This window comes from Anopheles bellator, chromosome 1, assembly GCF_943735745.2.
Source record: "Anopheles bellator chromosome 1, idAnoBellAS_SP24_06.2, whole genome shotgun sequence".
Lineage (NCBI taxonomy): Eukaryota > Metazoa > Arthropoda > Insecta > Diptera > Culicidae > Anopheles > Anopheles bellator.
In genome coordinates, this window is record NC_071285.1 from 39839525 (window position 1) to 39865162 (window position 25638).

At 46.8% G+C, this 25638-nt stretch overlaps 1 protein-coding gene across 1 annotated transcript in view; it reads right to left on the bottom strand.

The window, feature by feature from the left end:
• Positions 1-7992: 7992 nt before the first annotated feature.
• LOC131212466 (protein boule) overlaps positions 7993-25638 on the bottom strand; it is a 30166-nt gene continuing 12520 nt past the window's right edge. The window contains exons 2-6 of the mRNA XM_058206343.1: positions 10574-11496; positions 9558-9711; positions 9247-9475; positions 9018-9077; positions 7993-8541 (exon numbers count right to left, since the gene is read on the bottom strand). Coding sequence (XP_058062326.1) covers positions 8525-8541; positions 9018-9077; positions 9247-9475; positions 9558-9711; positions 10574-10677 — 564 coding nt within the window. The 5' untranslated portion in view covers positions 10678-11496 and the 3' untranslated portion in view covers positions 7993-8524. The remainder of the gene's footprint in view (positions 8542-9017; positions 9078-9246; positions 9476-9557; positions 9712-10573; positions 11497-25638) is intronic.

A 25638-nucleotide genomic window follows, 5' to 3' on the forward strand; every position in this document is an offset into this window, starting at 1 on the left:
AACATTAGAATGGACCAATTCTGGAACGCTAATGCAAAAGAAAACATCTGAATGCATAACAATGGCCATGCAGCGAACTAAAGCTCTACCCGTTGGTTTAAAGTAATCCCGGCGGATAGTTTCTGAGGGCTAGCGTGCGCGTTCTGAACCCGTTCTGTTTTTGCAGCCGGTCCGGATGCCGGTCGGTTCCGTTGGCCTTATCGAAAAATTTTCGTTTCCATTTGGTTCGAGTCTCATTCTATTTTAGTAACAAAAAACGTCAGTTTGTTTGTTTATGTTTGTTGCATGTGTTGTTTCTGTGTCTGTCTGTATAAGTATATTCCATTTTTCATAATATCAAGTGTTCGCTTTCTTTGCTGGTTTTGTATTGTTTTTACTACTAGTACTCGTTTTAATATTCGGTTCTCTTCCGTTTTCGCTCACCACACGTATCGATCAACATATTTTTACCCATGCTTTTATAATCTAAAATATCACCGACAGTTTGAATATATTTCCTCCAGCTAATGATCATATATAACCATCACCTAAACACCTTTGATCTTTATTTTGTTTGAGTTTGTCGATACCATATCTTTACCGTAGCACACATTAGTTTTGAAAGTTTCACATCCCCACTGGCAAGCGTGGGATCGGTGCGTGGTGCGACGATGGTTTGAAGTGAGAGTAGTAGTAAGTTTACACTTTTCCGAGCGCCACCCCAACTGTTCCACCATTCAACCAATCCGCTCTCTGCTTCAATTCAGCTAATAAACTAATTTTCACACATGTTCGTCAATGGCGGCTGATGTTGCTCATATCGTGTTTCACCCAAACAGTCTCCTGAGCTGCACTGTCTGTCCTTGTTCATTCACCAATGCCAATCCATCTGATCCGTCGCCATGATCAATTCATGCCACATTCCGGTATTGTATATAGATATAGTTTCAAAAATATCCTCCTTTCCCACACTGGGCCCGGGCCGTCGTGCGTCTCGTGTCTTCGTTTCTTTTGCAGATGTTCCTAGTAAGGTTGGGTTTTATGCATCGTTTTACTTTTGTTCTGGCTTACGTTACTTAGTGTGTACCATCTAGTATAGTTAGTGTTCGTTCACGTGTGTTCGGGGGTATGATGTGTAGTATTTACTGTATATTTTTCACCGCCCTGTGTCCACTTTCTCTCTCTGACCTGACGGGTGTGTCGTGCCATGACCTTAGTGACTGTATTGTAGGGGTTTCTTTTGCATATGACGACTAAATGTTTGCGTGTGTGTTTGTGTGTGGGTCTGTATTTTTGTATCCATCTTTTCTTGATGCTTATTGGCTAGTTTCGTTTACTTGTATATATATATAATATATAAGTGTTGGTATATAATGATTATGCTACCGTTTTTTCGCAATGCATCTTTTGCTTTTGCATGTTTTCTTATGGTTTTCCGTTTGTTATGATTTTTACTCTCACCAGCCGCCTTTCGCGTATGCTTTGTGTTATTGCTTACTTTTTATCTGTATATAATATATCATATAAATAAATTAGACTTTAGTTCATTCTTTTATTTTGCTTCTGGCTAGAATTTCTTCTATTTTGTTACATGCTGCACATTCTCGTTCATTGTTTACTTTCATTGCTAGTTCTCACCGTTTTCTTCTTCTTCTTCTTGTTTTAAATAAATAATATATTTTTATATCTCAATAGAGATAATATTATTAATGTTTTTTGTTTGCTTATGTATCTTATTTTATTTTCATTCATAATAGAGCACATTATATAATCAATTTTAAAACCTTCTCTCGCTATTCGCAATAACCTCTCTCTATAATGATTTTTTGCCAGCAAACCCAGAGACATTTCTTCACTCGGGTGCGGGTGCCACCAATCCACGCTCGCGCTGCTTATCACTTCAGTGACCTCAACGAACTACAACAGCTTATCAATATCCTTTCGTTTTGCCTGTCGTGCCAGGTTGTGAATGAGATGGTACGTGCTCTCTCTAAATACACACAGCGAGTTCTCGTTCACCTCGTTCCGACACTATTCACACATGTTCCATTCCGTTAAAGAGCGATACGATAGGAGAAAGAGAAGAAGCTTCTGCGTCAGTAGCAACTAGTGCTGTGATCTTTATCAATCCTTGAAGTAATCCACCTTTCGCCATAGACAAACACATCGCGGACCTTAGTAAAAAAAACCTTTTCAAATGCGACTCGAGGCCTGACGCGTTGGTCTGCGTGTCTAAGGCCCGTAGCAAGAACGCAGCTCACTATCGGTCGGTAACGAAACACTAGATAAATAGGAACGACTTATCGTCCCACCCAAAAATGACGTTTATGCTTTTCGACTTTGCGTGATCTGTGTAGTAGGCATTGATGATTGGTTTCAGTTTTTTTAAGGTTTATCATTTTTGACATAAGCAAAGTTTAGAGCTTTTCTAACCGTTCTGCCAATCTTTCGTAATCTATTAAAAAGCCGCGCAAAATTACACGAAAGGTTTGCAGCAGAATCGTAAAATAGTGGGCTTTGCGAAGCAAACATATGTAGCTCATCTGAATCGAAGTTTGCAATCAACGTTAGAACATACGCCATTAAAGGCACATCCTTACACAGTTGAAAAGATGGCGTGGCGTGAAGAAGGTGAAATAATTGCTACCCAAACTGTTGCCCGCTTGAAGCCGTCAACAGTTCTTGCCACTTCTATAAATTCCATTCAAAATTAGTAAATTATAGTTACTGCCTCCAATGCACTATTTATTACTATTTCCCATGAGCGATTATCGTAATCGAACTGGATTTGTGAGCGTAGAGCTGCTAAAACGCTAATGAACGATTTAAAACGATCGCTCGATTCTCACTCACCGTCCGCCCAAATGACACGTTCGTTTGGAGTTTCAACATTTTGTTTTCTCTTCCGTATTGTAAATAAAAACATATCTGTTCCTATCCGGCGTTTTCAAGACATTAAATACAGAGGACAAACATACTAGCCATACGTGGGTACATCGAACGGAGCGTATCAACTGACGAGAATTTTCTGAGCAGAGGGCACAGAAACACATGAGGCGAAAAAAGGAAACCAGCACAAGCAGTTTTCACAGCGGAAGCGAAACATGAAAAAAACGCACAGTTTGCAATGGTGCAAACATTGATCATTTTCGTAAACCGAAGCAAATGGTGCTTCTTATTTTGGCAAAAATATCACAACACTTTCGTTCGTTTTCTTACCCCACTGGTTTCTAGTTGGATTTGCGTTTGTATTCTCTTCCACACGAAACGTTGGATCTAGTAATCGCTGCAAATGCGAAGGAGCTTACGCCAGTAATTTGCCCATAGAACAGCAACTGAAACGATCTAGGCGTCGTTAGCAACGTATTTTCAACAACCTTCAAGAGTGTAGATATTCTTTTATCTAGCATTCGTTTCGCCGTCCGATGTTGTCCATAACCAAGGTTCAAAATTTCGTTAAACATCCTACGCGGGTACCCACAATTCGCTGCTCCGTTCGCTCATCTTCATATTCAACAATAACAATAAATTTCATATCAAAACATTATTTGCTTCTTGCATGTTTTGAAACCTTTAATTTCTCTCGCTCCCTCCCTTCCTTTCTCTCTCTCTCTTTTCCTCTCGCATTCGCTTTCTATCTCCCTTTTGCCTCTCTGTTCTTCTCTTCTCATTCTTGAACCCACGTGTATGAACATTTATGTATGATGGCGTTGTGTTATGTTGTCAAAAGTGTGAATGGATGCGGCATAGTAATGCCGGTGCCATCCGGAGGATTGCTTTCCGACCACGCCGACGACGCTGGTTGATGGAGCTTGGTTTGAAGCAGGTTTTCCTTCTTTCGTTCGATGTTCGCAATACCGATCATGTGCCCTAGCGTATGCTCTCTGCTAGGATGTTGATTGCTCTTCTATGCTCTTAATGTTTTAAAATGATTGGTGATGTGTTCGAGACTGTGGTTTGTGATGATGGTTGGATTTACAGACGCTTGTGTAGGAGAGGAGCTTGGCGTGCGCTGGCCATCGTTTCTGTTCTTCGCGAACTTCAATCAGTCGCGAAACATGTACCGGAAGATGCGTTTCTCGTTGACCGCGTATAAGTTTCTTAAGAATCTGTGCATATTTCCATCGTCCGCCGCTATCAGTTGATAGTCTCCCGTGTTTTGCTTTTTGTTTCAATGGCCTCCTGTCTACACTACATCTCTAGCTTCGGCTTAGTTTAATTTTAATGATTTACTACAATATTTTATTTGCTATTTTATTATTGTGTTTTTTCCTTCTTTATTATTTAGCTTATTTTATTAGTGTTTTATTCGTTTGTTTACGGTTTCTCTTAAAATAATAAAGAGTTATTTATGTACGGTTTGGCCATTACACCGCCCAAACCATAATAACATACTTCTTCATCTTCTTCCGGTGTGATCTGCCTGTCTCTTCAGTTCGTCACGTTTTCATTGGTTTCCGTTGCTTCGTGGAGTTTTATCAACATCTTATGGGATGCTTTTAAACATATTTTTTCTTTTTCATGCCATTTTATGTTCGCCTCTCCCATCTTTTCTACACACATATTTATTTTCTTGAACAACATTTGATAACCTTCATAAGTACATCGAAAAAAGAGAGACGCTTGGTTTGTGTGAGGAATCTCTTCTACTGCCTCTGGTTGGAGTTTCACTTTTCTCCCTAAATGTAGGGTCCAACGCAAGCAGTGCCGGGTTTGATGCATAAAAACAAGATAACAAACAAAACTACAAAACCATCTGAAAAACTTAACACGATTGACAGACAACAAAAACGGGGGTAAGCGAAAAGTAGCGTATCTAGACGATTCACAAAACGCACTATTCACGTACTGAAGAAATGTAGGCAAGAAAGAAAGGTACACAAATCAACAAGATATCTTTGGAGAATGGGGTCAATAATAAACATGCCAACAAACAACATTTTGCTCCGATACCTTTAGCATGGAGGTGGTCACTAGAAATACTTTCCTTTCTTTCCTTTCATATCAATCATCGTAACAACTTTAGGTTGAGCCTATGCTTGGGAGGCCTTGTGGAAGTTGAGCGGACAGAAACAAGCAAAGGTGAACTGATAATAGGGTGCCTATCAGTATGGCATGGCAGCGAGAATTAATTCACATTAGGTGGTGTGATACACTACGCACCTTAGCTTTCCAACGGCACGTGGTTTTGCTCATTTACCAAAAGAAGAGGCGTTGCTTCGCAGAGCAGAGTGGCGTGGCGCACCATTACATTTTGCATTTACGGTTTTCTATGTGCTTCGTGAAACTAAAATGCTGAGTTCCTTCTCCCAGTCAAAGGCATGATCGATGCTCGGTGTCACGCATAGCTACTCTTCTTGCACTCTTCCTAAAGACGTGCTCTACGCCGAGGCTTCTAAGTTCTATCAGCTATCAACTGCTTTCCCCTATAGACACTGTGGTGCTACGGAGTAATGTAACATCAAAAAAAGCACCAAATCAAAGTTCTTCACTGGAAACGAACCGCTCGCAACAAAGATTAGACAGCTTTCGATGTCGGTGTATGTGAACGAAACACAGAAGCGCAGCTACTAAGCCACGACAAAAGCTTGGCTTTGTCGCGATACACACGTTTCGTTTCGGTTGCAGAAACACACACGATCGCTCTGAGTTCTGATTACAAACAGGGAAAGCCATCCCCACACGCGGGCTGGGATTGCGATTGGATGTAAACAATGGCAAGAGTTAAGTTTATTTTAGAACGCGCTCCACGTTTAATTGCAGACAAATCAGTCAACTCAATATCCAACAGCATGTCTTTTCCCACCGGCAACGAAGGCGGTTCCTTTCCAACGCATGGCGCCGGAAATCAAAAGCTACACATTCAAAGGTGCGTGAATTAAGGGAACGAACAGAAATGCAAATAAAGAAAACAAAAGCGTTATCGTTAGGCAGCCTACTGAGACCATGGGCCGCAATGGGGCTAGTGATACTCTGATGCGATCGCTGCGCGCTGCGAAAGGCAATTAATGACGTGCTAGGCTTCGATCGTGGCACATCTTTCATGCATTCGTTGTGAGTCTTTAAGGAGTCGTGTGACCGGGGTGTTTCTGTAATTTAGGTGTTTAGTGGTTCATCTACATTGTAGTATATTGTTCTGTGCTTTCATTTTGCATTTATGATGCACGTGGCATTACAGCATGCTGCCGTTCGCTATATCACTACTACTGTGGTGTATTATCTATTGCTCTTAAAGTGACGAAGAAGTAGAAGAAGTAGAGGAAGTGGAAAGAAATTTGCAAATTGCGCGTTGCCCTAGAACGAACACGTCTACGAACGGTGAATCGTTCAAAATTGCGCCATGAAAACCGACACTTTATCTAATGCGTCGTAGGCATCATCTCTCGCACGCTAATTAAAACGAGTTCATTTTTGTTTTGCTGATCCGCTAAGAACTTTGAGTTGGAACCGCCAAAATAGTGTGTATACCGCTACTATCCGATGCTACAATATCTTGTGATTTGATTATTTTCCTACTCTGCTTTGCTAATATTGCTCGGGGGTATCACCACCATCACCGCCACCACCCGGAATGGGTAAAACCAATAGATAACATTATTTGCTTTTGTGTTTTTTTCACGTTCACGTGCTACTCTCACTCTTGTAAATCTTAATGTAGTACCGCACATCAGCGCGCCGATCAATGGCTGCGCTGTGCGCTGTCACGCTACTCTACAACTCTAAGCCCGCTGCTCTATTAGCTCGTGCTCTATGCAATGTCGCCTCCTCTGGGCCATTGCTTTCGATGCTGCAAAAGTTGAAATTTGACTGCCTTCAATTGCGTACGGTTTACATTTTGTTTCGCCGGTAATTTAGAATAATAACTTGTCACTCGCGCTCTTTTCGCTTTCTCCTAAAACGGCAACGAGCAAAACTTTCGCCTTTTTGAATTATCCATACGTTCAAGGGAACGTAAAGAGTTTCTAGTCAGGCCCCGTTGTATGGCCCTGCCATGTGCGCTGGCGACATTCATCATTAGCACAAAGGATCACACAGCATCACACACTTGGCGGTGTGATGGAGGAGTTTCATTAAACATTTTTCTTTTTGTTCGAACACTTTTTGTTCCACTTTCGGAACGGGCCACTGTGCGCTGACAATGTTTTGCGCTTTTGCAGTGTACCGGCCTGTCCCGCTAGCATGGCGAACGCGTAGCACAGTTTCGCTCATCATGTGGGGCAGATATGGCCCACGCGTCTTGGGTCTCTACACCTTTGTCGAAGCCCTACAATATTCTGCTCCTCGCCGAACGAGGAGAACTCATCCCACTTATTGCGTTCTCCCATTGTTGCTATCATGACTTTCCACTATTGTTAGTAGTGTGTGCAATGCAAATGATGATGTGTTTGTGTGCGCGCATTTCTGTGTTTATGCTGTATACTTTTGTTACATTTTAACATCTACACCGTTAATGAAACATCATTTTTTCCACTGTAATCTACAACGTGCACATCGTCCCGACGCTTCTTGCTTGATGAGTCTTTCCCACTTTTTTGTGTGTTTCGCGGCAACCAAAAGGCGGTGGAGCTCTTCTATCTCTCAGGCAGCTCCTCGAAAAAAAAACTACCCTCTCGCCCGTTCGCATGTGCTATTGTTGCGCAACCGGTCGTCTCGGGATCGGGCACGCCAAGCCGAGATTTCCAGCATCCCGCTGTGTGCCGATGGTATCTGTATTTGCGCTTACTCACGGTTGGTCGACGCGTGATTATAACGTCACAAACCAATGCAGTTCATTTGCCTCCGATCGCAGCAGCGAAAGGATTCGCTTTCGTTGGCCAAGAAAATGATTAGGTGAAAGAATGAAGGAAATTTTTCTTCACATCATCGTCGGTTTTTGTGTTTTTGCGTGGAGCGACACCACTGACGCCCCGCCTCGCGTTAGAAGACGCTGGCTGATGTCGGCCATTAGCATCAACGTGCCCCGAGATCGTCGAAAGCGCGTGTGCTAGTCGTGCTTCCTGTCGATTCGTACGCTGGGCAAGCAACTCACTTTTCGTTTAGTTCCGTTGGTAGTGTATCTGAGGCCGATGTTTAAAGTTTGTTGCTTCCAAAACACCGTTGGACGCCGCTGGGCAAGAACTGAAAATAGACTTGCCATATATGTGTGCTTTTGAATAGGGCCCTTCTCACACGACGAACGCGCTGCATCAGTGGCCCCCCGTTGATGGTGTCCTTTCGATTTGTTTTCTTTTCCACACACGCCGGTTTCGTAATTTTATACACAGATTGTTATCTCTTTTTGCCTTTACGTTTTCTCTCTACTATACATCCGGTTTGTATAAATATTACTCATGATAATAAATAAGTTTTTTTTTAGTTCCGTCTGTCCCGGAACTGGTTCATATCGCGCGATGTGGCGCAAGAAGTATCTGCTGCTGCATCGCCTACTCTGTTCTTACATGTTCACTCCATCCCTCTCTCGAACTGTTTTTCTTCTCTTTCTCTTCATCTATTATGATTGGAACACGTCGCTCTGTATGCGGCACCATCCGGTCTCTCCGCTGGCTTAGCACGGGTAGATTCCTGGGGAAATGAAAAGTGACGTTAGATTAACGAAGTCACCGATCGATTGTAAGTGAAAATAGTGAAAGTTTGCTGTAATAGACAATGTTAGCGACAAACACCCCGACACCATAAACGCAGTGAGCATTGTAAGTTTGATGTCAACCGAAAAGCGGTGACCCGTCCGAATGAAAGATAAAACGAATTTAATGTGAGCTACTTATTGTTAGTTTTAATGTACTTTTTGAAGCATCATGGCTGGGAAAATGTTGTTCTCTTTGTTGATCAAATTCCTGTGCCGTGAATGGTTCCAATTGCTCTTGCTGCCAGGTATTTAGTATAATTCTTATCCTTAGGTAGTATTGACCCAAGCTTTTAGCAGTAAAATCTTCATCACGACATAATGTTAAAATCTGTTATCTTCAAAATCAGCATTTCATACACCGCTTACACCACTAGTTTGTGCCCATTCTTTCGCGTCATGAGCGACTACTCACCTTGATAGTTTTGAGGCCAGATGGTGGGCACGTTCTGTGGCGGGAAAGCATTGGGAACCAGCATGTTGAACGGAGACGCGCGCAAAGTTGGAGACGGATTTTGGACATTCGGTTGTTGTTGGAAAGAAGCAATGAAGAGGTACCAAATAGAAAACATCGTTCGACTAGTGCGCACTCGATGTACCGGAAGGATCGCGGATCGTGCGCGCGTCGGCATAGGAACTCACCATTGGCACACTGTAGTACTGGTAGAACGGTTGGTACGGCAACGTTGGCGGGTACATGGTTGGCACACCGGGCGGGTAGACGGCCGCGAACTGCTCGATCGGGATGTTGTTGATCGCGGGTGTGGGCGGTGTCGCCGCGTAGTAGACGGCCCCGTTCGTGGCACAGATCGTCTGCTTCTTGATGGCCGGCGCTATGTTGAGCTTACGATCCCGCAGCACGATGCAATCGCACTTTAGGTGAACGACAAAAAGACCAAAAAACATGAGCATTGTGTTCCACGATGAAGTGGCAGGCCCCAGGCCCCGGACTTACGTCATTCTGTAGCTTCTGTGCCTCGTGTTCCGTCTCGAACGTCACGAAACCGTAGCCTTTGCTGACGCCCGCCCGGTCGACGATGATCTTCGTCGATTTCACGTTGCCGTACGACGAAAAGAGACGGCACAGTTCCGCTTCCGTTGTGTCACCGCTACAACGGAGAAACGGCCCGGTGATGGGCACGAATAAGGAAAATTGGGGGTGGCGAATGTGACAATTTGGGATGGCGAATTCCATTCGCGTGCTGCCGCCGTTTCACAGCTTTTGATTCGCGTTATGTGTTCCCGGGTGCCCGAGTTTTTGCGTTGACTCTCCATTGGGCCGCAGCGATAGTTTGTGGTGCTGCACTTTGAACTTTACACATTTTTGTTTTACTAGTTTTCGACGTTGTTTCTGTTTCATTTTGTCAGGTGATCAGTTCGAATGAGTGTAGTTTGCTAACTCTGGAGTGGTTGTTTTACTCTTTTTTCCTTTTTGTCCAATATTGTACAGACCACGCAGGCTACCATTACACGGTGTTGGGTGGGGTTTTTTTATAGTACAAGTAAATGAATTTTTTCTTCTACACAGAACACGGTTAGAACCCAAACAGAAACCGATCCTCTCACGAAACCGATCGTTGGTGGAGAAGTGTTAAGAAGGCATTAAAAAAGAAAAGTGTGTAGTATGGGACGAAAACAGAAACAATGGAACGAAAACGCAAATTTACAAACACAACAAAAACGGGACGTGCGCGTCGATGGGCCTCGAGGGCCCATCGCCCGAGCGCCGCGATTCCGCCAACTTGAAACCAAGAACCAACGTGTAAAACCAACGTGTGACACAACCAACAACAAAACAACAACCAAATTTGGCGGTGGGATGGTGGTGGTGTGGTGGAAAGCTGCCAACTGGAACTTGAACGCAACGCGCGCAACGGATTAAAAGCACGGAACGGCGGCCGCGCCCGAACGAACCGAAGGTACGGGGTGTGTGTGGGTTGTTGGAGAAGAGGGCGCGGGCAGGGCACTTACCTGATGCCACCGACGAAGACGCGGTTCGGTATCAGCGTACCGTACTTGGGGGCCGCCGCCGCCAAGGCCCCGTCAAGCTGTCCAGCCGGGTTCGGGATGGACATTTTGTGCAGTGCTGCTGGATACGGATCCGTGGTGAGGCTGTGGGCCCTTCGGGCTTCCTTCTCGGGGTGTGTGCAAAATGTGCGGGAAACCCGCTGTCCTTCCGTTGGCGGGTCCGGTAGAAAAGTCTCGGGGAACTTCTTCCTACACCAGATCGTTGTTGTTGCGCCGGTTGCTTTAGGTCATTCGTAGGATCGCGCTGACGAGAGCAGCTCCTGCGTCTATCCTGTGGGGGTCGTCTAACCGACTAACGGGTCATGGACGTGGAGCGTACAATGTGCGGGTCGTGGGGTCACGGTGTGTCGGAGTCTTTCGTGCTCTCTCCTCTAAAATGGTAAACTTTTGCGCTTACAACCTACAACAGGCACACAAACGCGCGCGCACACACTGGTAGCTGCTTCAGTGGGCTCTGCTTCCGCCGGTGGTGGAGGACAGTTTTGTGGAGGAAGCAAACAACAATAACAACAGTAAAAACAACACAGTCACCACCAACAACAGCTCGGTCTCCGGATCGTCGTCGTCTTTGGTCGGCGCGCGCGAGCGTGAATTGTATTGGGCCTCCTTTTCTCGGTTTGCGCCTCACAGAACAGTTTCCATCGGAAGTCGTCCTCTCTCGTTGCTATCGTCCGTCCGTGTGGCCCCCTGATGCTTTGTTTCAACGCTGCCAAGAGTGCACCGTTTCGTCCTCTCGTTTCCGGTTCCGCTAGGGCACTCTGGTACTACCACCGGGGCACGAAACTTTGATGTCACTCCACACAGCGTCTGAGGGCGCCTCTCTTCTGGAGCGTCGTGTTGATTGCGTCGTCACTAAGCCCCGATCACTGCGCGCACAGGGACACAGAATGAAGCGCCCGACATCGGTGGTTGTGGCGGTGGTGGTGACGGTGGTGACGGTGGTGACGGTGGTGATGGTGTTTTGGGGCCGGGAGGAAGGAATAAAAAAAGGAAACCAATAGTAAAAACAACAACAACAACAACGACAACGGTAACAAGAACTAGAACAGGAACAATAAAGCAACACAACACAACAACAACGGGTAACGCGCGGGTAAGCAACACAGTTAGTAGGTGGCGGTGTCAGCAGCTGAAACAATGGCACGGGTCGGAAGTCCTCACAACGTGCCTAGGGCAACGCAACACACAACATCGTCTGGTGGTGCTCCACGAGAACTTGTGAGTCGGACTTTGCTGGAAGTTAAAGGTTTGGCAAAAAACAAAGAACAGAACCGGTGGGACCGCAACGTAGAACTGAAAACTTAAGAAATGATTTCTCTCAATCGTGCAACGGAAGGTGACATTTCATAGAGCGTGATGCGTGTGTAGTAATCAAGGGTTACTAAGATCTTAGTAAAAGGTTCCCCCATGGCCATAAAACAGCTGTCGCCTCACAATCGAGACGGTTCCGCCGGTATGTTGCTTTTTGAAAGTCTTTCAAAGAAAAGTGGTTCTCGCGAACGATGTCGTAGTTTTGAGACAGCCTTTGGCTCTTTTTGTTTACCAAGGCAAGGATTTGTGTACAGAAACACTTCTAACTGAATACATTTGATTGGTTTTCGATTGGTTTTGCCGCAAGTAATGGACGTTCAAAGTTATGTTTTTGCTTTGTTTGTTTAACATTTTAATTACGTCGATAGGGCGACGAAATGGTAAATGGCCACGTCCAAAGTAAAGGAGATAAATAGTTTTTCCTATCCATTGAAGAAATTTCATGCTCACCATAACATCTCGTGTGTTGCGATCAAGGCCATCTTCGATTATGTGGAAGACGATCGAAATATCCGTGCTTAGAAACGCTGATGGCAAGTTAGCAGTTATCACCTTTTCTTTTGCAAACACGAAGTAAGTTAATTCTGAGCGAGATTGGGTTCTCACGAAAAAAAAGCAGTTAAGATCGGACCTCCAAGTTTTGAGTACTATATTGAAACCAGCTACTCATGCCCTCGAAAATGTTATTGAAACAACACTTTTTCGACGTTGTTATGGTTGATATTAAAACTACTCATGGCTAATTGATTTGCACATTAAATAGTGTTTTTATATCCTAGACATTACATAATTGGTCATTTTGAAGATTGAAAATTTCACTCCTAATTTCTTGAGAAATTGGTGCGAGCAATTGAAACCGAGGTAAGCAGTGCTGAAGCTGCTTGACTCCTCTATTAGTGACGTAAAAACTCCCGGTGGCATCCTTAGCCCTCAGATCGATCGCATCATTGCATTGCTAAAGTGGCTTGGTCCAATTAAGAAACCTCGTAGATGCTAGATCCCTCTCTAGGAGGGACCACTAATTAACAAATAGGAGCCCCCGTAAGGAACCCAAATTTAGTTTAAACTACACCCGACGGAGAACACACACGCGCGTTCACACCGATAGCTAATCAAGACTCTGTGTGGGTCGGTCGGCTTCATCCAAGGACCCTCGAACAGGACACGCGCTGAAAAGGACACGACACGAATTCTTCGACAAAAGTTGCCATCGCTTGGTTGGTTTCGAAAGTTCTCGACACGCCCCCCTCCGTATGTTTGCCACAGCTCCAGTCACCGGTCCAGTCACACTAATTGCGTTTAAGGCACCGCAGGCAGTCGGGCACAAACGCGAACAGGCTCGGCTCCAGATTCCCGAGGCCCGGAGGATACTATACTCCGCACAGCTTCCAGGGCACGGTTCCCGGTAAATCGTGCAGGAAAGCCCATTGCGTTGGGTGCCGCCAGCCAAGAATCGACAATCGGGCGGTTGTGCAATAACTGGGTCACCGTATCTCCCTGGAGAGTGGCTGCTGTGGCTGTGCTAGCAGCACAGACTGGTCTTCCAGACTTGCGTTGGGCGCCACATCATCGCGCATCAACGGTGGACACATAACCTCAACAAAAAAAAACCGGGCCCAAGGACAGTTACGGGTGCGCTTTCGACCGAAAAACCTCCTCACAGCAGCAACACAGAACCAGGCACCGGTCCACCCGCAGCACACCAAAAAGGACCCGCCAGGAGAGACGGGTGGGCCAATAGACGGGAGAGTTTACCAATAAATAAACGACCCACAATCGATCGATTGTGTGGCGGTGGCGGCGGCAAACAGTGCCGGGCTTGTTCACCGAGGTCCTTGTTTTGGTTTTTGGTCACAGACTTCCCCCGTCGCTGATATACCCGATAAAAACCATGACCTCCACGTGGGCCGCTCCAGGTTGGCGAGAAGCCTCGGATCGGAGCATCAATCAGAGGGCTCTCTAATTTGCATCGCTGCACTCCGCAGGAGTCACCCAAGCGAGCCAGACTGGCCCGAAAAGTTGTGTCCGGCAATCTGTGGCCAGCCTCCTGTATCTGCAATGTCCACGACTGCTGTGATCGAGCCTCGTTTAATGGTCTGTATGTTTGTGTGTATGTGTGCATTTTTAATGTTTGGCGCACGATACACAAAAGCTACGTCGGTCCTCAGTGCTAGGAGGTCCACCCCGCTCGGTAGATAGCACAGCCGGCGGCAGCAGGAAACCCAAACAACCTCCATTTTCCAATCAACCCAAACCAACTGCTCCAGCAACGCGGGATGGGCCCGGTGGTGTATCTGTCCCATAGGCACTTTATGGACTCGATCGATGCTTCTCGGAACAGATGTGGTCACGCCACAGCTCACGCGCGAAGACGGGACAACGTCGCCTAGAATTTTGATCTCTCTCTCTCTGTCCCGTTGGCTGGTGTTGTTGAAGTCATTCTTTTTAAAAGAAAAACACTCCAACTAATAGATATGTTGTTGGGGCCGGGAAAGTCCTTCGTTTTTACACTCCACCCACCCTGCATAGAGAGCTACGCCTCATCAATTGTGTGCCTTTTCTATTATAGCCGGGTGCCCCAGAGTAGCTCCCTCTGATGGAGGCCACGAAGAAGCCGTTTCACTACAGCAGCCGACGACGACGACGACTGCGACGTCAGAGAGACATCCTGGGGTGTTCAATAAGTTTTGCGGTTCAGAAGGCTACGAGCCTAATTATTTTTGTTATGTTGATGCACTCTTCACATTAACGCATGTGAAGTTTCATTTCAATCTGTCAATCCATTATTTGAATACAAGCTACTTAGTATCGATATGTCACAGAATTTTCTACAATGGGAAAAATCAACTAGCGTGCAGAGATTGATTTCCCTTTTTCTGCTTTTCGCAAAAGAAATTTATGAAGGAATGTCGAAAGTATATAAGCACTCTTAACTGAGGGAGTTGGGTCTATCACCATGATCCTGATACAAGAGACTAAAGAGTGTTGTCAACCTGGTCTTTCGGCTCCTAAAAGAATTCATGTCCATGGATCCGCCATGATAATCCATGAAATTTGGTTTGTGAATTACTTGCAAAGTGGTAAAACAATAAATTTTTAATTTTAGAGTAACTTTTTAAACCAGCTTAAGAAAAAAAATCGTGAAAAAGACCCGGTTTGCAGAAAAACGAAATCATCTTTCACCAGGACAAGCGACTTCCAGCTGTTTCCAGTCCTTACAAAATGCATGAGTGGAAAGAGTTTTTCATCGAATGATGAGGACATAACGGCTGTGGAAACGTATTTTGAAACCCTTCCAATTTCTCACTTCAAGGATGGAATTCATCAATTGGAATCTCCTTGGAACAAGTGTATTGATGTTCAAGGGAGGCCATACTGAATAATGAAGTGTATTTCTAACCATAAAATTGTGAACCGAAAAACTTATTGAACAGCCCGGCAGTGTCTACGAGTGAGAGATGCTGCCGCGGCCTACACCTACAGAAATAGAACGACGCCCCTCCCCGCCATTGGCCAGAAGAACTACGGACCCGTAGTATAAATTCTAGGCCACTCTTCGCTTCTCCGGCCAGCTGGGCTTCGCGCGCATTGTCTTGAGCCATCATTCCCGAGAGCTCCGCACCAGCGCACACGAAGATACTGTGTGTCTGAAGACGGCTCGTTTTGGGGAGCGTATCTGAAAACTAAGCGTTTATAATGAATTCGCTTGTTCTTCCGGCTTCAGGGAGTCTGGGGTTGCTCTCTTGGAGGCGGTGATGGACATCAACTACCGTTCCTGGGTTGCGCTTCTTCGCCTGAATGTAGAGCATTTAAATTCATTCCACAGCAAACGGCGCGCGCGTTCAACGGAGAACGACAACTGGGTGGCCGGTTGGCTGGCTGCTGGTCGGCAGCCCATAAATGTAGGGCCCATCATGCTGCCATGCCTGATATATTTATAACATCATCCAGCCGCCGTAGGTTCTGTCTAGGTTTCATTTTAATTTATATTAGTCCGCCCCACGTTGGCCGTTCTCGGTTCATCCGTGGTACACACACCGTTCGATGGTGCTTCTCTGGTAGAAGCGACCGAGAGCAGACAGAGCCAGCCAATTCGGAGTGTGCGGAGCCGAACCACAAGCGCCCATTAATGTAGCCCCCATTGTGCGGCAGGTCGATAATGGAATTTTCCCCAACAAACAATTACCGGGATGGGGAAAATGAAAATTGGAGCCATGGATCATACACAGGACTGACCACCCTCCGTCCGCTCGTCTAACGATGGGGTGGTGGTGGCCCAACGATCGAATTGTTATTATTATGACGATGGCCACGGCGGAGGTCCTTGAAGCACCGCGCCTCATCGGCGTCGCGTCCTTGAGGGCACGGGAGCAACCGGAAAAAGCGCGTCCCGAAAAAAAATGAAACAAAACGGCGCCGGCGGCCCAACTAGGGCGAGCAGATTGAAAATGGCACCATTTGAATTTTCCGGCACCGCGCGCGCAGCTCCGCGGTCACCACAGCATCCCTCGGAGATGAGACATGAATTATTCATAAACGTATGCGCGGCGCGCCACTCAATTCCGGGGGCCTCGACGCGCGTGGCCGATCGATTTCGGAAATCGGAACATACCGGAAGCTCGGCAACGCAAGGCGGGGCTCGTTGCCCGCCATGTCAGCCACATGAAATTAGTGTGGCCTCGCTTCACCAGTATCGACCAATGCTGGATTCTGGCATCTTCGAGCGGCCAACGGCGGCCCAGAACAGATAACAGTGATGTGGCCCGGTCGGGTCTAATCAAATCAATCTGTAACTTTATTGAACGAAACGGGAGTGCGCTCGCCGCCCTCTGGGCGGTGGAATCGAAAAGTAAATGTTGGATGGTGGCTAAATGAAAATTTTAAAAATTTATTCACTCATCCACCGTGTGCGAGAGATCGGAGAACGATCCGCAAGGCCACCGTGTGCTGTTTTGACCACCAAAAACACATGCAATTCACGCGGAACACACGGTTCCCCGCTCATCCCGAACAACTTACGGATTGCGCGATTATTTATTTAAGGAATTAGCCGGCCCAGTAGGTGAACTTCTGCGGATCCGGACACCGAAACTGTTCAAAGGAACCAGCCACCGCGGGAGAGCTTAGGTCGGTTGGCCACACCGATAAGCCCCGGGTACTCGGCCCGTGTCGGATCCGAACGCCAGTCTCCGGTGCGCCGTTTTGAGCGGAAACTTTTACGGGCTTCGCAGGAGCTAAAACTTTTCCCTACGCCATCGACTCATCGTGGCAAAGGCAAATCAAAATTACGCCTCACCGGTTTACGCGCCATCGTCGTCCTGCCGACCCCACCCGGCTCCCGGCTCCCGGTTGTTAAATTGTTGTTGAAGGATACCTGCGAAAGTTTTCCGACCGAAAGTTGCCCCAGATATGGCCACGCCGCTCCGCGGGTGACCGTCGCTTGTAGGAAAGGTGTAGCTAGCACCAGTAAATAACTTGCCATAAATATTTAGCGCGATCCGTTGTATTAATTTCCTGAAGCCGTCAGTTTTTGCGCTGCTGCTGCTGCCAGGAGCAGCACCATCATCGTCCATGTTTCAACACAGGATGACCAAACTTTGGTCGGGAACAATGAACAGTGATCTTCAACAGTAGCGTAGCGTGTTCCGGGCGGATTTTGTTTGTATTAAAATGTGGAACAATGCAATAAAGGACACTTCTAGTACCTCATTTAACATAGCGCTTATGCTTTTGATACACGAAAAAACAATTCACTCACAACAATTCCAATCGAAGCACTGACAGTGAGATAATTTTGCAAAGCTAACTTTGATTGTTCATTTTGATCTTTCTAAACTCAGCAATTTTCATTGGTCTAAAACCACAGATTAGATATTAGTTGAGAATATTTGCTTTCTTGCCATTTCTATGCTCACAATATAGAAAAATCGCAGTTCGCAGATTGAACTTATATGCCACTAACGAGTAGTTGTTGCTGAATTATTCCTTCTTCTTTTTTCTCCTGCCCAAGCAGTGATCCAGGACCCTAGGAAATCAACTCAGCGTCTGCTTAGCGTCATGTGAATTTAATTTAATCGCTTGGCATTTATCTTTTCAACATAATTTCGGCCATCTTGAAACGTATCGCAAACGTTGCCAAATTTTTTAGAAAACATTATAGAACAGCAACGGCCATCTGTATTGCTCAAAGAAATTTGCATGGCATAAAGAAAATGGCTTTTATAATGCTTTTGAACTCAAAACAATTAAGTTTTCACTAAATATCCGCCTATAGTAAGTTGAAGAACGTGCCTAACTCAGAAGCTTGGTTTTTCAAGTCTTAACAACTCAGATAATAAACTTCTTTCCCGTTGAAAATGCCTCAAATCCTCCTTCAGAACACATTATCAGATTTCTGAAAATTCGATTTCATATAATGCCTCTGAATCTTCGGATCTGTATTTGTTTCATTTCAAACGGGGTTCATCAACTACCGCTATTTGATTAATGAAATTGGTTAGCTTAGCAGCATATCTATAAATATGACTGAATATGCGTCATAAACTGAACCAAAAGTCTGGCGACATTGTCGAACAAGGTACAATGATCATTGTCAAAAAGTTACTTACAATCCAATTCCTTACAATACAATGCTTATTTGAAATTTCATAATCCATTTCGGCATGGACATCGATCGGAACGACCTGAAAATGACCTGTTCTAGGCCAAATGATCGTAGGAGAATAGCAGACTCACGAAGGGCCACCGATCGCGATCAAATTGGAGTTAGAATGGAAAGTGTGGTGGATTTCTGTAGGAAAAATTGTTGCATGTCCTAGATGGCCGTTACAGGCAGTTTACGAATAAAGTTAATTATTTTCCGAAATAAACGCCGATAGCAACTAATTTGCTTGTGCGATAATCAGAGAATTATTAAACGGCTCGGCATAGATCGTCATCGGCTAACACTTTCCAACACTACTTATCAAAACAGTTCAATTAGGAGAACCTTTTCAGTGCCGCGTGCGTTACGCAATTTACGGGTGGTATTGTAATTTTCTTATTGGCTTTTGCAACGGAAACGACGAGCTTCCCGATTTGGGCGCCCTTATTTTCCCCCGTGGGCAACCGCCGACCAATCGAATAACGCTTTGATCGAAAAATTGCGAAACAATAGCGAGGAACGATTTTTGATCTATCATGCAGATAAAAACTCCAATTTACAGTAAACGCCCGCTGGCTGGCTGCCCGTTTAATGCCCGTAAGAACGCATTAATTGAACGAGGCAGCAAAGAGCAGCAAAAAAGCAAAACTTACAGTAATTATCACAAATTGGAACTGGGGCACGAGCGACCGCGACCGCGCAACCCCGGGGCGGCAAATTTTTCTTCATCAGCTGTCAGGGGCAGCAGAGCGCACGAAAAAGCCCAGGTCCGGGACGACACGGAGCGAACCAGCTCCACGCGACCACGCGACCGGTAAATGCAAATCGAATTTTCTTCCACGCGATAAAGAATGGATAAGAATGAGACCCCCCGGTCCTGGAGGTTCGGTGGGACTGGGAAATCATAAAATGGCACCAAGCGAACGAGTCGGTCGCGGTCCTGATCCTGACACACACGGCCGCGCGCTTATTTTCGCTTGCTCCACGAATGGCGAATGTTAATAATTCATCGTGACACGACGCTGGGCGGGCGAAGCGAGCTTTTAATTTTTCACCAATGCACCGGGCCGAGCTTAATCCATTTTCACACTCTGGCCGGCGCCCTTCGGAGGGGCGGTGGTCCACTAATTGTGCGAGATTTGACTTTCGCCATGCAAGGACGTCGCCCCAGCCGGAGGCTGGCTGCTTCGGAACACCCGAAACACCCGAGATTTGCAAGAAAGAGCTTGAGAGTTCGAGCGCCAATTAGAGTGTGTCGCCGGAAGTGGTCACTTTTGTCAGTTCGCAAAATGGTTCCCGCCATCCCTTCTCGCTCTCTCTCTCTCTCTTTCTAGTGGTGGAAAATGGGTCTTGAACGATTTTTCACGAAACCGAAACACGGTAAATCATCAACGGTTGAAGACCTTCCTTCCAGCGGCCCGGTTTGACTCGCTGCTGCAGCGTGCCCCGATGGTGAAAGGATAATAAATTATGAGTCGAGAACTGGGCAAAAGGAAGCGATCCTTCGTTGATCCCCGAACCAGAGACAGCCACGCGGAACGAGTCTCTACACATTGGCCAACGGGATTTCTTCTTTAGGCCCACTGGGTTGGCTTCAGGAGACAGGAAGTGAGAGAGAGAGAGAGGACTCTACTAACCCACTGTGGCCTCGGTCGTTTCGTTTTGGCCACGTCTTTGTTGGGCCAGGCCGTTTGGCCTAAGTAATTGCCCTTTTCCCGGGACGTGGCAGAATCGATTATGGCACGTTAAAAGTATGTTACCCGGCACCGTTTCGGTCTGTCGAGGGTCGGGGTCCACTGCCGGTGTTTGCCGGGAAAAATCGATACTTAAAACCAGCCCACCGGAAAGAGCGAGAGTGCGAGAGAGAGCGAGCGAGCGAGAGTGAAGCTATCCCAACATCCTGGAGCCTTCTCGTCGGGAAAGCAAGGAACAAGGGAAGGCGAGTCTCAGCACGGGACTGCCACACTAAAGGACCAAGTTCCATTGCCTTCGTTTTCTATCTCGCTTGCACGCTGTATGTCGCTATCGCCACGTGCCTGGTGCGTTCCACGAGATGTAACTTTTGCCATTTTCACCCCAAAACCATGGAGACGCACGGGACTGAAGAAGACCATGGGCTCAGCGTGGTCGTTTCACGGTTGTTCAGTCTCTCGCTCGCTCTCCCGCTCTGGGAAAGCCTCTCAGACGGCTCGTTCTAAGCTCTCCAAGGTAGTAACGGTCAACGCGCGAAGCGCTCTATCGGGCGCCACCATCCGCTAGCACTAGCACTGTGTCCTTCCTGGCCAGATTTGCCCACGTGGGCTGCAGTGTGGCGAGGAAAAATTGAAAGAAAATTACATGAAGCACCGAAGCGGTGGCTCACGGTGCTGTGGGAGACACTACATCTTACCCTCGCGACCCGCGTTTACTGTTTATGCTTATCATTTTGCCTCTCTTTCATACGCACGGCTCGGGGCCCTTAAGCTGCTGCCCGTTGCCGGCGATAAAGTTATGGCCTGTGTTATGCTGCCTCGTAGCATCGCGATACGGTCTGTGTGTGCTGAGGAAAAACTGGGGAAAACATTTTCGGTGCCGGTACGTCGCAGGAAATACCCTTCTCCGGCGGACTCCACCGGCACCCAAACCCCCCTCCAGCTTCGGAACCGAGAGAATCCGGTTCCGATCCGTGCGAACGGTTTTCGGGGCTTGCTGGTGGTTGGTCTGGTCTGGTTTGCTGATGCCACGGATGATGATGGTGGTAATTCATTTTCTTCTTTTTCCTAACGCAAGGCCAAAGGATGCGGGTTTTAGTGCGTCCTTCGTCGTCCCCTCCTGGGTCCATTACTACCCCAGGCCGATGGGTACTAGAGCGAGGGGGTTTCTCGTAGGACGAAGCGACTCGTTCTGTGTTGGAATTTCCTATGAACGGATTCAGTTTAGTTTGCTATTTGGCAGACATCATTCTTATTCCACTTTCGCTCTTCTCTCTCTCTCTCTCTCTGTCGTTCTCTCCTAGATTGAGTTTTTCGCTAGTTTTTCGCCGCCCGCTGAAGAGCTGCGAATCCTCGTAGCTCACAGTGCCCCAACACATTCTTATTGTGTATCCTTCTTTCTTTCCTCCGTCTTTGTGTTCCGTGTCCATGGGGACATTTTCTGAACGCAATTTTCACAGCCCACCGGCGGCCGGAGGCTCACAAAAAAAGAGGTGAACAACAAACAGACGCCCCCGTCGTGGAGGCGGGAAGGGAAAATGTAAAGCGATGGCCCCCGCCACTCTGGGATGGGCACTTTGGCACAGCCAGCCTCACATTCAGGCTGCTGGCTGCTGTTGTTTGCCCCCCCGCAAGAAGCGCGTCCCGATGTTTATCTTGCCCGGTTTTTTTTCCATTACTCCGAGCGGAGCCTTTTTGCTTGTGGCTGATCCTTGTGGCACCAGGCGGCGGCGATCTGCACCCTGAAAGGGCGTACAGTTCCACTTAAATTGTGGAAGGTAATTTCCTTTATTTTAGATCGCTTTTTTTCTTCTTTTCGTTTGTTATGTCACCCAAACACCTAATGTGCTTCGGTAATGTGAAAGGCGCGTGCGGTGAATTATCCTGTTTTCAGCCAACTCGGCCCACATTTGCCGCGTGCAAGCAGTGGAAATGGCCTCCCGCAACCGACCGAGAGAGGGTTATCTGACGGTGGGTGTCTTCTAATTGCATTCCGAGGCACAGGCGTAAAAAATGCGATCAGTACCCAGGATTGTTGGCTGATAGAACGCGCAGATAGGGCACGTAAAAAGGTTGGTGGGACCTCATAAAAAAGTGGGATGCAAAACGCGCAAGCGAATGGAAAAAGTCCCTCCTTTCAGCAAAACCCGAAAAAGCGCCTGCGGGCGTGCAACATGCCCACTCGCTCGCTCTCTCTCTCTGTCTCTGTAGGTTAATATCATTAAAACCACCCTTTTGCAGTACGGGAAGCCACGTGTGCCACGCATCAAACGGTGGTTTAAGCAAAAAGGGGAAAAATAATGGGACAAACAAATATACGAACAAGATGTTCGACAAAGCGACGACGCTTCAGACAGCGCAACACTACGCGCGCAGAAGAAAGTGAGCTTTAAAAGGGAATATTACGTGTTTCGTGTAGAAGCAACAAAGAAACGAAAAAAATCACTCATCTTATATACCTCTAACAGTGGTCCCCTCTACCATTGTTGCAACTTCCCCGAGGGCAGGTTGCCCCCAGGGGACTTGATCGAACGAACCGCGGAGGGACCCCGAGAGATAGAGAGAGAGAGGCCTCTTCACTGCAGCATACACCGCGTTAATGGTGCTGTGGACAGGGGATTAAGGGCAGGAGGAAAGTAAAAGTCCAGCAACAGCAACTCGAACACCAAACACCGACCTCGACGAGCGAGAAAGAAAGTTAAGAAAGGCAGCATAAACAACGTCCATAAGCCTGCACCTCGCTCGGAACAGGTACACACCTCCCGACCGATCGACCCGTTTCAACATCGTGCTGCCGTTGGCCACACCGTGCCACGCACGCACGGTGGTGAGCATATGTTCGATAACCAAACACTCACACAACTGCACGTAGTAAATCGATGAACGCAGCTTTATGTTGTTTTTTTGTTATTTGTTAAATGTTTGCAGGGCCACAAAATGCTCCTGCTGATCGACGTGGAATCATGGTGGAATCGTGGTTCGTAAATGGAATGCGGCACGGCATGCTTCCCCGGAGGCAGAGCTTGGGTTTTGCGCTATTAAAATTTTTGGCAATTTGTGAGAAAATAGATTATGGATAGGCTGCATTGAAGATAGGCTTGGTGAGAGTAGGTTAACTTCACTGTGAAGCTGTTGCGATTTACAATGTGAATTTTGTGTTCAACTAGCCCATCGCAAAGACATTTAAATTTCAATGTAACAACGAACGCGCTATAATGGCACCATGTTTCACCCCATCACGGGGCAGAGTTTTTGGGAGACCAACCGATAATGGAGACTCGCCAGAATTTGACCACCATTGGTGGTTTACACTATCCCTTAATGAGGAGCTTTCCAAAATAGGCCAGTCTCAGTCGAAGCCCCAGTTCTTCACTAATAGGCTTGAGGACTTCTGTCTGCAATCGATGTTGTATTCCGAGTGAATTGTCAATAAACGGCATTCTATACCCTGTTCCTTTGTCAACATGTTTAAACATTTAATGATCTTATTTTTTTGGCATAACTGTTTAACATTTAATAGGTTCTGTCATGATTATGCACCCTGTACAAAAACACCACGTTGAGGCGAGTGGTGAGTAGTGAGTGGGAAAGGTGTGCTCATACATAGCTCACTATGCCCACGACCAGCGTACTATGATGTGTCATAGTGCAGTGCACGTTACACTTGGTTAACTCTTACGATCTTCATAAATATTATTAACAATTGTGAATCAAAACCGACTGTCTGCTGAATTGATCTCACACATTTTTTCGAATTGATTTCAGGTGAAACCTTTGAAATTATAAAGCAGAAGCTTACTTTTGCCAAAACGCGTCACGAATAGAATGTGGAACTTTCTTTCGCCTTCTTTTCGGAAACGAGTTCGCTTGACGCGCTTATTAACGAGTTTACTTTAATTTAACAAACCCGGGCGGGTGCTACGGCAAACCAACCGAAATGATCAACTTTCCGCGTTGCATAAAATGCGTCGTTTAACGCCAAATCCCGTAGTGAAACCCCCCGCCGCCGATAAAAAAAAACGTTACAGAATTTCCCTGTCAGTTTTGTGCGCCCCGTGCGTTTTGCCAACGCTACACGCAGATTCGACCCCACCGCCCCGTCCTCGAAGGGCTCAACTCGAAGCCGGGTGCGCCCTTCGAGACGAAGAGGTTACAATTTGCGGCAACCGCTGCCGGATGGTGGTGGTCGGGACTCGCAGGCGGGATGGGTCCATAATAAAATCAGGAAAGGTAGGAAAACTCTCAAGAGACCGAAAGGACTCCGGGGGCGCCAGGGACACATCAAGCGGCACAGACTGTTGCCTCTCCCTCCACCGTAACGAAATGATCGTTTTATTTTGTGCTCGAGTGAGGCTTTTTAACGATACTAATAAACCACTACCTTCCAATATTCCCCTCCGGGGGGAAGCTATGCGCCATGGCGGGAGAAAAACAGAGACAGTGAAGAAAAAGTCGAAGCATAAAATATGAAAATTTAATTGCCACAGCGTCGCCTGACCTGTCGCTTTGCGCGGGGGGGTGGCCGCCCCAATTTTCGCTTGATTCCTGATCCTTCCGGTGAACTTTGTAGCCGTGCAGCCCCCCCCGGAAGCGCACTTTCGTACCGTCATTGCCAGAGGGTGGCACACAAAACCCGGGCATCGGGTTTTATTTGTTTTTCGTAGTCCAAGCGAAGAAAAGTGACAAGATTTGCTGGGCCTCAGGCAGCCAAGAAAGCAGCACAACATACAGGCTGCTGTGGACGGGATAAAAACCGTATTTTCCGGCCATATTTCCCGGCGACGGCGGCTCAGTCGTTCCAATGATGCTTGCGCTCTCTTTAATTATGTTTTGATTACTCGTCGACTCGAAATCTAACCGTTTTTGCAGAAAATTGAATACGAAATAAATAGGAAGGTTAATATTGGAGTACGCAAATGGCGTGCGTCATTAGTTTTGATGGTGATCGTACAAAATTGTTTAAGCCATCGATGATGATGATGATGATTGTGTCGATTGAACGAGACGCGTGCCAATCGATTTTCGCGCGGTCTCACAACGATAAACGTGTGCGGCGCACGATCAAGTGTACTAAAAGTGAAAGGACCGCTCTCAGTCACGCAACGGATCGAAGACGGACTTTCTTTCGCGGGCCACACGACCGTTGTGCTGGCGTAGGGCTGCTCTAACACCGCGCACACATATGCTCGCGGAGAATTCCCCATTGATTGAGGGCTACGCACCCGGCCACACTACATATGCACTACTACGCACACACGCAAAGAAGGTGGAAAGTGTAGCACGCGCCCGCGAGCTCGTTACATGGATGCCTGTCGCATTCCTGCGAGATCGCACAACACGAACCAATCTCGGCGATCGCTCTG